The sequence below is a fragment of the Sceloporus occidentalis genome, unplaced genomic scaffold (genome assembly GCF_023333645.1).
Source record: "Sceloporus occidentalis isolate IW3139 unplaced genomic scaffold, rSceOcc1.0.p SCAF_103, whole genome shotgun sequence".
In the NCBI taxonomy this organism is placed as follows: Eukaryota; Metazoa; Chordata; class Lepidosauria; order Squamata; family Phrynosomatidae; genus Sceloporus; species Sceloporus occidentalis.
Window position 1 is genome coordinate 3,428,597 of NW_028317083.1, and position 13,896 is coordinate 3,442,492.

Below are 13,896 nucleotides of genomic sequence, written 5' to 3' on the forward strand. Positions count from 1 at the left end.
AAGCCAAGTGAAAGCCCAAAAGCCGAGGACCCGCGGGACTGCCGGGAAATCCTGCTAAACCAAAACAACAGATTAAGAGAGAAACAGGTGGAGAAGTGAATCCGTCTGACTCCTGGGCTGTAAAAACATTTCTTCGGTGCAGCTGCAGAGCTGGGGGGTGGCACGAAAGCCAGTAGGGGGTCTCAGCTGGCCCATTTTTTCCTAATACCTATATGATTTTCTAATTTGTTTCTCACCCCACTCTTGTGATTCACAGCTCAATGTAGTTTGTTGCGTGAAGAATGTTTTAATTTTAAGAAGAGACCTCTGATGTACCCAAACTTTCTGTAACTTTACAAATTGGTCACATTCAACTAAGACGCATCTTCTCTTGGACCAACACGGGACTATCCAATAACCTCCTGATCACCATTTTGTCGGTAATTTGGAAGCCTTGCTAAACTGGATACACAAAGTCTTCCTAAGCCAGGACAAGAGAACTCCAAATGGTTTAAACACGGATTCAAAAGGGGCAGAATAACAATGTTGCAAACATTTGCTTTCATTATGGTTTTGGTTAAAACAATGCAACAAATGGGGAAAAAAAGTAGACAGATTGTTAGACTGCATCTGTACGTATGTGATCAAAAAAGCAAAATATATATATAAAAAAAAAAAAGCATCACCTTCTCTTACATACGGCTGATTTTTCAGGGCTTGTTGGATATTACGCAATGTCCTGCTTTCTGAATTTATACATTTTGTATCGTCTGCACATTTTATTTTATCTGGACAATGCTGTAAATGTAAGTCATATGTCACTTGTGTGCATCTTTGCGACCTGGTATTGCTAAACCTCTTAAAAACAAGTTTATTGAATGAAACTTGAAAAGTATACCCTCAAAAAATAAGAGCGATTGTATCTGATGTAAAATGTTACTAGAAAGACGTTCTTATCTTTGAAGATGTACCCCTATTATCTCTGCTCTAACATGCCCATTGGAACACTGTGGCTAGCATCAGACTTTGAGCCTTCTCATTGTAGAAGTTGGAAATCTAGGGACTGTTCCTTTAAATGTGGTGGTCAAGATGATGTTAAGAGCTTTTGAATCTAGATTTCTTTTGTTGTAAATGTATATTAAAGCCACTAAGACTCCCATAGCTGAAAAATCCCTTCCTGTGAAAACATTAGAAACCTGCGACTCCAAGGAATTAGAGAGAAACATTTCTGGCAGTAAAACAGCAACCCAGCTAGCTTGTATAACCATGGCAACGGGCGAAGTCGTGGACTTTTGCAAAAAAAATAAAAAAAAATCTGCAAATCTCGTTTTACTGCCAAAAGACCAGCAAGTGGGCCGTTCTGAGACCTTCTGACAATGTTCTTCCACGGGTTAACAATCCAGATCTTTTTTCCTGTCTTTTTGGCAAAATGTCAAGAATTTCTAAATTAATAGGATGTAAGAATGAGGAATTGTAGACGACTTACCCCACAAGGATGGCTTTGGAATTACGGATCAGGCCAAAAAGCACCAACAGGCATATGAGGACATGGAAAAGTAGCAGCCCCAAGTACCCCAACCACCTACAGAACGAAAAGAGGAATCTTGTTACCAAACAGCCTTATAATCCAAGGGGTTTTGGTTAAATTAAAATATACTGCAGGCCAATTAGTTGTTTTTTTTTTTAATATTATTAAATTATTTCATGCATTTAAAGACCTCTCTGGACTCGTGTGAGGAAACAGATGGGATGAAGAGATAAAACGCTTTAAGGAACTCTATTTGAGCTCTACAGTGACTAAAGTAAAAAAAACAAAAAAAAAAAAAAAAAAAAGTCCAATCATTGCATTGTAGTAAAAAAAACAAACAAAAAAAAAAAAAAACCCAAAACGATATAAAAATGTTCTAATCTGTTTCTACAACGTAAGGGGTGTGAATGGAAATTCTGATATGTAGGTATCTGACCTACTGAGTCAACTAGTTTTGTTTATTACTTTACTTGCAAGTAATTATCTCCCAATCTTTAAAGGGTCTGTTTCTGTTGGGGTTTTTTTTATTAGTGTTAAATAAAAATAAAATTTTATTTTATTTTCTTTAGGACTGCCCCGCTTTCAGTTTTTCCAATAAAAAGTCTATGTATGATAAACAAGTACAAAAGCCCAGCAGGAGAGAAAGCTGCTACGGTTGCTGCAGTTCACTCATGGGAATTTGGGATTTACTTCTAGAACTCGACAGAAACCTATAAAAAATATTTAGCTTTCCATGGGGCTTAACACTTTTTAAAAATTGTATTAGCTTGTAGCAGTGTTTCAATGGGTCCACGCCAGACACAAGACATATCATAAAAGAAATAGAATGATAAGTTGCTCCGGCCAACGTTTTCCACTTTCACAGCAACATTCTTCATAAACTGGGAAAAAAAAGTTTTTCTGGTTTTGTTTTAAAGGGAAACGAGAATCCAAAATGAAGTCACATTTATTAAATTGAATAAAATGTCATTTTCACATGGCTTTTAGAAGAAAACGAGAAAGATACAGTAGAAAGTAGGGGAGCAGGAGGGGTTGGCGTGGGTAACCAGCCTGATAAAAAATTGGTGTTAGAAGTGGGATTCACCGATCTGGTAAAAAAAGGGAGATGCTCAGATATTATTATTAATCTATCCCACAATTTAAGCCTTGATAAAATTGTCCGAAGGTTTTTCATATAAAGTTAAAGATGAGAGGACACAAAAAATAATCAATTAAGATCTGTTCTTTTATTTAGAGGGGGGGGGGGGGGTCATCTTGGTTAAACCCTTTCTTTGCTATTTCTCTTGGATTTAAAAATGGCCGTTTTTGGTGACCCGCAGTATGATTTAGGAAGCTTGTATCTTTGGAAACAAACAACCAACCAGGCGAGTTTCATCAAAACGCCAAAAATACCAATCTAAGACTACGCAGATATTTGGCGACGAGCTATTATCAGAGTTAAAGCACTACGGAGCAAAGAGTGTCCTCAGAACGCTGAATAATCTCTCCGTGTGGGCCGTACAGCAATTGGCGCCATCGCAGGGAACAGACACAACATTTGGCAGGTCTTCCCAACTTTGGATTCAGAACCGTGGTTTACAATTCATAAAATGTACAATTTTCCTGCTCCAGCACACGCACGAAAACATTGGCTCCTATCGCATGGTAGTCTAAGTGAATATTTACAGAGCGGAAAGTAGATCAGCTTACCGGTACCAATCATACAGATCTATGCGGGCTGCCAGATCATCCAACGAAAGATCCGAATTTTTCCAGAAGGGGATCTCTGAGGTTTGTTGAACCAGGGTGTACAAGAGACCCTGGAGTTTCTGAACAATATGAAGGTAATCGGTCTGTTTTGTAAACATGGATTCCAGTTCTAGTAGACTCGGATCCACCGTTTGGTTCAGAGCAACTGTTGTATCCAAGACCTGGAAAGCATTGGCGCAATAGGTTGAGAGATTAAAACGGGAATGGATTTAAAGAGGAACGATCATCTTCACAGCTTTCATCTTAACTCAATTCTTTTACCAACACTATATATTTATATAGCTTGAGCTTTTTGTTTCGGTGATGTTGAGTAGAGCACTTTCTTTTGATGGACGCAAATGGTGGCAAAATGTGGCCAGACTAGAATGATCTCATCTACCTCCTGTCCTGCAGGTTTCTAATACCAGGGCCGGCCGAAGACTTAACGCCGCCTGGGGCGAAGTTTAAAATGCCGCCCCCCGCCGACGCCGGGGGGGGCGGCATTATCTACCCCCCCCCGGTACTTACTCTTAAACAGTCCGAGGCGAGTCTCCCTGTGCTGCCACGGTGCCGGCTTGTAATGCTGAGCGCCGGAAATTCGCGTCACTTCCGGCGCTCTGCATTACAAGCCGGCACTGAGACCGAACAGGGAAACTCGCCGCAGAGGAGAGAGAGAGGGGCGCCGAGCGGGTAAGCGAAAATCACTCGGTGCCCCTCTCTCTCTCCTCCGCTTCAAAAAAACAAAAAAAAAACCGCTTGGGGCGGCAAAGTGCCGCCCCTTCTGAAGTGCCGCCTGGGGCAATTGCCCCAGTCGGCTCCATTGTAGGGCTGGCCCTGTCTAATACATATCTAGTGCTTATTTTATATTAATTATGTTAATACGATTATATGAGTTTATTTAATGCACTGCGAAATTGAAAATATAGGGAAAGGGACAAATCGATCCACTTTACGGTTTGTTGAGAAACCAATAAGTTGGTTACTGGCCATGGGCGGTTTGCAGCTTTCTAGTTTAGAGGGGGGAGAGAAAATGCACATTTTTATTACACATCTGGGATCCACAGGAATACATTATATGTCTTTTCTAATTTCAAATGTAGACATAATTTCTGTTTGTTATGGCAGAAGGTTACGAAGAGAATAGTAGATAAATGGAACAGCCTCCCAGAAGAAGCATCGGAGGCTTATGGGCTCCTGAATCTTAAACGAGACCAAGGACTGATTAAGGTTTGAGCCTTTACATCAGGATGGGCCTAGACGGGCCGAATAGGTCTGACCTGCGGGTAAATTTGATGTTTCTGTGTATGGCGTTACTCTATTAGAATACAGAACGCTCAGGATTGTGAAGCCGTTATTAATAATAATTAAAAAAAATCATCTTTTTTTTTTTTTTTTTTGCTACCGACCCGATCTTGGATTCCAGCCACGGTGCGGTTAACATGTCTGAGCGAATATGTCACTCTGTGGATGCCATCGCTAGTCTCCCCGTTGCCATAGAAACCAACAGCAATGCCAGCACTGCAAGAGGATAAAAATAACAAGAGAAGGATTAGAATTTTTATCGCTATTTTTTTTTTTTTTACATGATTCTAAGAAAACACCAGACCTCATAATCCTTTCTCAAAAATCTTTAATCGCATCAAAATAAAGCTGTATCAAGATATACCGGTACTTGTATATCATAAAAAGTAGTTATTGGCTACAATTTTGATACATCTGCCCTAGTGATGGGGTGGGAGAAGGGGGAGGGGCCAAAAACAGTATGAAGGTAAGAATTAAAATATATAATAGTTTCCAGTCTTCAAAGAAGGGATTTATGAAAAAAATAAAATAAAAAAAAAAAAATACGCCACAGAACAGAACCTAGCAGAAAAAATATAATGGTTTATTATAGAGGCGAAACCATTTAATACTTTTATTTTATTCTAATCAGGAGGGATGAGAATGCTCTCCAATATTAAAAAAAAAAAAAAAAAAGGGGGGGGGGTCATAAACAGGCGCACTGGCAATTTTTTTAAAAATTCTAATTCAAATTTAATTAACAAAATTCAGTCGTGCTTTTTGTCCCTCCGGCTTCCATGTCAGAGGTCACCTGAACATTCCAAGCAACTAGTTTGGGAAGTATTGGGTGATTGCTGGTCAACATACAAGGTTAGCGAGTGCCCGGTTAACGTTATATATAATATATACTGTATAACCCCCAAATTCCCATGGGATTGTTCTTGGAAAAAGCCTTTAACCCTTTACGTGTCTGAAGTTAGTGTTGCGTGAAGCCCAGTAGAGGACACCCTTCCTTTCTGGCAGGCATTCATCTCCTGATCATAAAACAGACCCTCGTCTATTACAAATAGCAGCGAAGCCGATATTCCAGGCCTCTCATGATGTAAAACATGCCATAAATTAGCGTGAGAGGCCGATACAGCAGATGACCTACATCTTGAATGGATTGCACATGTGTAATTGCAGAACCGCAAGCCCCACCGCGGCACGTTCTCGCAATGGCGATGGCTCACGGGCACTTTATATACTATTATTACTGGGAGCTTTATGTTCACGGCCAACGGGCGGCTAGCACATCAACATAGCGTGCCTTCAAAACCTCACATTCGGGAATGATGCCTTCTGCAGAAAGGAAATTAACAAGAATGGAGAACGAGAGAATTATTAAAGGCTCCATCAGATAATACTGAGCAGGGCTCGTGTCTTTGATCTCGTTCTTCGTTCATTCTTCCGCTGTTACATTACATCATTGGTATAGTTCCTGGGTGAATACGAGTAAAACGCTGCTCATTCTGGGACGCTTGCCCAATTAGATTATCCAACAGACTCCTGATGGAGGCTCTAAGTAATGTACTCCAGCATGATACCGATGGAATATTTGTAGTAATTGAGTGGAAATAGGCGTGTGAAAGGGGTTAATAGCTCTGCAGAGCGTTTCATACAGAAATATCCTGCGGAGGACAGGGAGGCTCGGATGACTCCTATATTATTATTTTTTAATATTAAATATACATATTTTTTTTTTTAAAAAGGACTCTTTATGATACAAGTTTTTACCTATTAATAAATGAATTATAAATTTAAATGAAAAGTTTTTTTGAAAACATTTTTTTCCTACATTTTTAGATCAGCGACCTAATTTATGGCTCAGGCACTCAAAATCTTAGAACTAATTACATTGATACAGTTTCTTAACCCCTAAGCAACCCCACTGGGGAAAAAAAAACTTTGCCGCAGAGAAAAGTGTTGACTTAACACAGAATATTTTATATTAATAGACTAACGGCGCTGACTTCATATTACATTAGAGGAGTTCTCAACGGAAGGCGTTTCATTCTTATAGAAATCTCACGAGAGGTGTTAATTTGGTTTTCTAATTACGAGTTTATCCTTCTGTAACCGAGGAAAAATTCTATTTCTAGATGAGGGAACAGCCTCTAGCGGGTTCCGATATATTCAAGATTCTCAATGGGAAGCCATACACCGACGAGAGCCTCTGATCTCTATGCAGTAAATCACAGGCCGTCCGATAGACTGGGGGCTGGGAAAAGATATTCATGAAGGCATGGATGGTAAGTCCCACTGTAGGTAGGGGATATCTTTTCACCTATACACTGTACAACTAAAAAACAAGACATTTTAATGTATTTCAGTGTTTTTTGTAGGACGGACAAGAACTGGGTTGTGTCGTACATTGTTCCGATAAACTTTTTTTATCCCCAGATCTGGAGGTCAGCATTCAAACACCACACCGAGCTGGCTCTTTGCGGCAATGCTAATGATGTCCTGCCTTACCGAACACCCTAAAGCGGTTTACAAAGAGTTCCCTTTCTAATTCATCGAGAGAAACATACTCCTTAAATACGACAGCTTGGGGGTTATGTACCCCGTCACGGTGCTCACCGCTACCTTAGTGCCTAACTCATTCCCGTTGGTTCCCATTAAATGCTAATAACCAGAATATCCCACCGCCCCTCCATAGATCAACATTGATTTCAAGTCTCTGAATAACAGGAGAACCGCAAGAAACATACTGGAATTTGTCAAATTGTTGTGTTGCCTCAAGATCAATTTCCATCACTGTGGGAGAAAAAAAAAGAATCCACTGAATGACAATTTATCTTAAGATAAATTGGACCTGCTCAGAAAAAGATCATGAAATAGGACAGTACTATATATAACCCAGAAGGAAAATGTATATTCTGTACGCTTACATTCCTAAAATACCCTCCCTACTACAATGGTAATCATATGGTACAGGGAACCCGCAATCACTGCCGGGCATCATAAATGATTAGTCCAATAATCCCGGTTTGTGAGAGTTTGCAAGCATTCACATGATTTCCCTAGAGTAAAGATCTGAAATAAATAGCATTCTGTCTTTAAGTTAACCACTTAGGGTGTTAGGGTGTTTGAATTTGTTTGGTGTTGGTGTCAGCGGTGGGATTTTTTTTTTATTATTTATTTTTCCTATTTTCACCACCGGAACAAATATTTAACAATGACCTCCTACCAAGGTACAAAGGTATAAAGCCCATGGATATAAAACATTAAAACCTGCATTTTCAACAGGTAGCACTCCTGTGTTTAATTTTTGCACTATTCAAGTTAAATACTCTTTTTGCAAATAAGCATTTTGCCAGCTATCCAAATTGCATAAAATATATGTTAATTTACTGACCTGCACAAGGCAATAGTAAAAAAAAATAAAAAATAATAAAGTTAACCTTTAAACCTTAAATTTCAAATTCCAAAGTTTATCACATACCTGAAATCTTTTGCCAGACAAAAAGTGGTCATAGTACAGTTTTTTTAACCCAAAGGAAGAATCCATTGCTTTTGCTCATTATTCAGACTTTTGAATCTAGGATTTTTTCAAGTGAGATGAATTTATTGTTAAGGGGGTATCACCCAGCACAAAAAAAAGGACACTATTGGGGATTTAACCATTTACCCCAGAGTAACAAATCCCAGAAGAAGAACTTTCAACTGAAGAGAAGGGAGAAAGACCCACAGTGCGTTATAATTTTCTAAAAAACACACAGGCAGTGCCCAAAACAGAGAGGCCGATGGGTTTATTCTCTAAGATGGGTTTCTCTGGGAGGCTGTGAAGAAAAAATTATCTTGCCGACTTCCCCATGTGTTTAGAAGTTCACATTTTAGAAGGATTCTCCTGTTAGCGGGGCTGAGCTGACTCTATACAACGCGCATTAAAATCAATGAGAAGACTGTGAAGGAACCTTCTCACCTTGTGTATGCATTATTCAAGGTCAACTCAACCCTCCTTAGCTAGGAGTAGTCCTTCACAATGCATAGTTAAATATTCAAGCTGCAATGTTCCACCTGAACTCACGGTTGAGTGAACAAACCTATTAACATTCCTTGAAAGACTCTGGGTTTGACCCGGGGTCTCCAGCAGAAGGCCTGCTTTCTCTGATCTCTGGGTCAAGTTTCAGCTTTCTCCGGGAAGCGGGGATCTTCTTCCAGGCCAATAAAACATAGACTCTTACCTGCAAACTAAAGTAGCAACGATGACACACCAGGCAGTACAGCAACAATCCGCATTTGTGTTTTCTTCTGTTTTCCGATGACGGCAGCAGAACCAAAACGAATAGAAGAGCAGGAACAAGAGGTCCAGAGCGAGGCAGGAGAGCGCAACACAGGCCAGAAGCATGAGAGACTGAAAGAGAGACAAAATCACGTCTCACATAAGGTGTCTACGTCAGCAACGGGCTCATCAATACCCATCGTTAGTGGTAAAAAGGAAAAATACAAGAAAGGAAATATCATCACATTCTCTGATACGTGTAAACAGTTCCACATCTTGGTAGAATCATTAAACAAAAAGATGAGCCCCCAGGAATATCCATAGAACAGGATTATACCTGGTCTTATACAGTATAATCTAAAAAACATAAAACACCCTTACTTTAGAGCCTGTCACACAGCCATCCCAAAAAGAGACTGCGTCTCCTGAATAGGAACATTTGGGAGGTAAGAAGACATGTTCAGTTCATTGATATACTTCTAGACCTCAGGTCAAAATTTTTCCGGTAGGGAAGGTGTTAAATAAGCGTGAGATATATTTGCAATAAAAGTGGGTGGATATGATTAGCCGCTATTTACTAAAACCATATGTGATAACACTTTTTCCAGTAGGCAGCACTGAGAACTCCTACAAGCGAATACGCCATATCACGAAAAGATAAGCGTGTGCCAGACACACTGAATCACTGCTTAGCGATCCCGTCTCATTCACCCCCACAGAGTTATCAGAGTGACAGGAAACATTTCACTTGTTATAGCCCCCGAGTGTCCTTGTATAGAAAGGACAGTCCCTCTTTGAGAACCTGTGTGCCTCTTCCCTCCCCCAGTGTCCTTGTTTTCTAGGAAATCAAAATAGAAAAAGGCTCCAGGCACTCAAGGGTTCCACTCAGGCAGGTTTAGTTGAAGGAGAAGAACAACAACGTTTCGACCTCACCATGAGGTCTTTATCAAGTTCGAAAAGTTGTTGTTCTTCTCCTTCAAATAAACCTGCCTGAGTGGAACCCTTGAGTGCCTGGAGCTTTTTTCTATTTTGATTTACTGGGGAGCTGGCCCTTCCTGGCACAGCTAAGCACCTGAGTTCCTGTGGTGTGTGCAGATTCCTGATTCTGGTGACTTGTTTTCTAGGAGCTCAGAATGTTTGCCGGGTATGTGGGTATCACAGTACCGCAAGTTGCCCATTGTATACATCGGAAATCATAATTATAGGAAAACAAATGAGATTTAATAAAATTGAACTGTGTCCCGTTGCTAAATTCAATGAATAGCTCAGATCCTGTAGTGTTTAAAGGAGAAAGTTCACCAGGAGGTCCATGTTATTTGCCATCAACCAAGTCAGATACATCATTAATGAGTTCTTCTTGAAGTACTTGCCTACCTGACATTAATTTGCATTCAGAATGGACAACCTAAGAGACCTAAAATGATCCAGCAGTGAGCAAAATTCTCTGGGGCATAAATACTTAAAACATTGGCTTCCCAAATCTCAGAAGCTTGGGAACCTCTGGGAATATCTAGCTTAATAACTGCGCAACCCATTGTATTTTTATCTTCTATTGTTAATTTTTCTTTACTGCCATTAAGTACCCAAAGTAAGGGAATAAAATGAATTCCTTCTGGCCGGACACTCGACCCATCAGCAGATGTCTGAACGAGCTACTAGCGTTGACAAAAGTTGGCTTGTCGTAGCCTCTTCAGCTTTGTGCGGGATGCTCTCGTTAGACTCGGATACAAACGGCAGGCCATAAGTTAATCGCCTTACATCATTTGGGCAGATTATTTTAAACAGATTTCCATGGTCTTGTCCAAGTTCAAATTACAGAGAAAGCCAAGTAATTCTCTCTGGTTCCACAGTGCGATCAATGGCCCCTCTTTTCTCCTTTCCTGTTAGATTTCAAGCCCATTCTATCATTTGTCACCCACTGACTTCCAGTGTACTCTACAGTTCAAAAGGCTACATCCCGTGCTGTGAATGCCCCAATAAAGCACTGCTGGGAGCTGGCGTCATACCAAGGGCCATGAAGTGCCTTTCATAAGAAGAATTCTAAAGAATAAAATTCTAAAAAAAATTAATAAAATAAAATTGAAGTTCCTTTATTTATAGAAAAAAATATCTTTAAAAATTAATGTCCGGTGGAATTTTTGTCCATTGTTCGATGAGAAAGCTGGGCTTGCAATCAGCGTCCCAGTTCATCCCAACTGCGTTAGACGAGGATAAGATCAGGGCTCTGTACAGGCCATTCGATTTCCATTACACCAAACTCGTCAATTCGTGTCTTTATGGTCTTTTGTGCACAGGGGCCACAGTCATGCTGGAACGGGATAGGGGTTGCCGGCACGTGGCACACTTTGCGACCCAATCCATTTTTCAAGAACCCACTGGGAAGTCTAATGGACCTTTGCGTTTACTTACTGTCCGCATCCCGCAAGGGGGGCTCCGGTTACCCCCCTTTGCCGGATGTGGGCAGGAAGTCCTGTTGACGTTGGTGGGCGGTCCCGTTGACACCATGGAACACGCCACCATTTAAAGTGGGAAATGGGCAGGAAGTGTGTGTCTTCCCAGCTATGGTCACCACCGTTACATAAACAGACCAAACGGCCCTGTCTCAGTATTATATTAACATATTTTTTTCCAAGATGGTGTTTATCGGTGAAGCCTACTAAGACTAAACATGAATAAAAAAAAAAAATAAAAAAAAATAAATCACAAATTAATTTCCAATGAGAGACGTCAGAGCACTCTAAATAAATCAATGCAGCGGCAAATGCTGGCTCCAGTAAATTAGGCCCTATTGAAAAAACTGCCGATACAGCGTAAAAATGTATTTATTGAATAATACAGCTATTTCGGTGCACGCTTCCAGCTCAAACGCTTCATAATGAGGAACTGAGTATTATAATTATGACATGGGGGGGGGCACAAAATGTACAAAATTAAGATTTCTTCTTCCTTACACAATCGCAGGCAGATTATGATTTTAAAGGACCAGGATTGGTACAATGGAGGGGATTGACAAAAATTCAGCAGATATGAAAACCGTATTCAAATTAATTATTTTTAAAAAAAAAATATATATATGCACAACCACAAACGAGAATATGTATATTCCAGATAAACCAGCTAAAACCATCCAAAAAGTATATATTTGGCAGATTTTCATGCCGAAAACCCCCCGAATTTAACACTTTTAAGGGAATGCTTAATTGTCACGTGACCTAAAAGCAGGTACTGATAGGCTGTTGCTATAGAAACCCAAGCTTCTTAAACATTTGGGTTTTGTTTTTATGATGATTTAACATTCATAGGAAAGAATAAAATGACAGATCTACTAAGGTTTGTTTGCGTAACACGTTAGAGAGCTCAGCTCACCTTGGAACGCCACCTTAACGCCACGTTACTTAATCTAACCCGAATGTATATGTTTATTGATTGTACTTTACTGCAATACACAAGGGATTCGCTTCAGGTACTTAGAATTTAGCAGCTTCCAGACATTTATGCCAACTGGGAATTTATGCTTTTTATTGTTTTTTAATAAAATGCTTTGTTCGGTAATTACCGTGGTAACCTGTAATTGTCATGGTGTTTATTGTATTACGGGATTCCAGCTAATGAGGTTCACGGCTAACAACGCAATGGTTCTGCGATGACTCCGTTCAACAACCTAAACTAATGTTCTCAGACTTTAAAAAAAGCAGATCTTGTGAATCAGGAAGGAATGATTTTCCCACTTGGAGTTACGCAGGAAACCGAGGGATTTGGGGAATTAAATCAGAGCCAAGACCAGCCACAGCATTTATAGTCGTCGGACTCGAAGACAGTGGATTTTCATATGGATTTCTTTAAATCGCTAGACTTGGTCTCATGGAAAAGAGCAGATAAATGTAAAAGGGGACGTAATATAATTATATTTACAATCCGTTTTGATGGCTTTAAGATAATTGACTGGTGACAAATAAAAAGGTCTAATTGCCAGATGTGGCCCTCAGGGGCTTTTTTTTTTTTATTCTTCATTCCAGCTAAGGAGCCAATGGGCCCCTGTTGAATTTTATCATTATTATGTCCCTATTATAAGTTTCTCGACATAAAGTTGGAGAAGCTTGTTCTGGGTGTACTAATAGAAGGCTACTGGAAGCAGCCATCTTGGTTTCATGGCGGATTTTGTATGAGGCAGTATTTGTGGTTACTTGCTTATAGCAATATTAAGTACAACTGGTGGGGCGTGAACTTTTTAAATTAGTTTTCAAGAAACGGGATCAAAGATAAACATATAGCCGAGTTTTTCTGAACAGCACCCCCAAAAGTTTTTGTTTTGTGTATTTTAAGTCAAATTATCAGTAAAGTGATGGCAAAGATCCAGCCTGGAATCATCATGGGGCATGTAGTGCAAATGCCCCTTGGCTTGGGGGTTTCCATTAAATAGCAGACATGGGTTAATCAGCCCCCAGAAAAAAAAAAAAAAGCGTCATCAATGGAGGAAAGAAGGACTTGGGTCCCTCAGAAATCTATTCCTACATCTTCATCTGTAAAATCGAGCATTAATAACACTGAAGACTCGTTGCAGTAAATCTGTCCAGATGTTACATTGAAACCAAAGCACAGAATCAGTCTTCTGCAGTAAAGGTCTGCGCCGATTCCATGAACAATATGAGCTGCTGAGTATATCAGACGAAGGCTGTGCGGCATTGCTCACAATGGCAAGCTGCAAGAGCTCTGTCTGTATGACCTCATTTTATTTGAAGCCAACTTGGCTTTCTATGCCTGCCTGGTAACCAAAAAAAAAAAATCTGATGGGGTCAGCTAAAAATAATCTTCTTTGTGTTCATTCCTTATCTGTATGCAATCTATTCTCATGGACTCGAGTGCAACTTTAGCTTACTTTTTCTTTTCATTAAGCCCCAGTTATTTTAAATGAATGGGAGAATTACCAAGACAGAAATAAATAAAAGATTTCACGTAGAGTCTGTAGAATTTGCCTGCCAGGACTGTTTATCAGACAGTCAGTGACTCGTAGTGAACGTTACTTTCTGTGGCCCTAGCAGCAGTAGGTTGAGCTGCGGGCAAAGAGGATTATGAGCCACAACAACATCAGAAAATATGGTGTGCATATTGGTTC

At 40.0% G+C, this 13,896-nt stretch overlaps 1 protein-coding gene across 2 annotated transcripts in view; it reads right to left on the minus strand.

Annotated features, from left to right (window-relative positions):
* The window catches only part of LOC149283550 (protein tweety homolog 3), a 45,673-nt gene that overhangs the window by 18,685 nt on the left and 13,092 nt on the right, over positions 1 to 13,896 (minus strand). For both annotated transcript variants that reach the window (XM_089497507.1, XM_089497506.1), the window contains exons 2-5: positions 8,746 to 8,915; positions 4,642 to 4,753; positions 3,197 to 3,417; positions 1,466 to 1,561 (exon numbers count right to left, since the gene is read on the minus strand). In XM_089497507.1, coding sequence (XP_089353633.1) covers positions 1,466 to 1,561; positions 3,197 to 3,417; positions 4,642 to 4,753; positions 8,746 to 8,915 — 599 coding nt within the window. The remainder of the gene's footprint in view (positions 1 to 1,465; positions 1,562 to 3,196; positions 3,418 to 4,641; positions 4,754 to 8,745; positions 8,916 to 13,896) is intronic.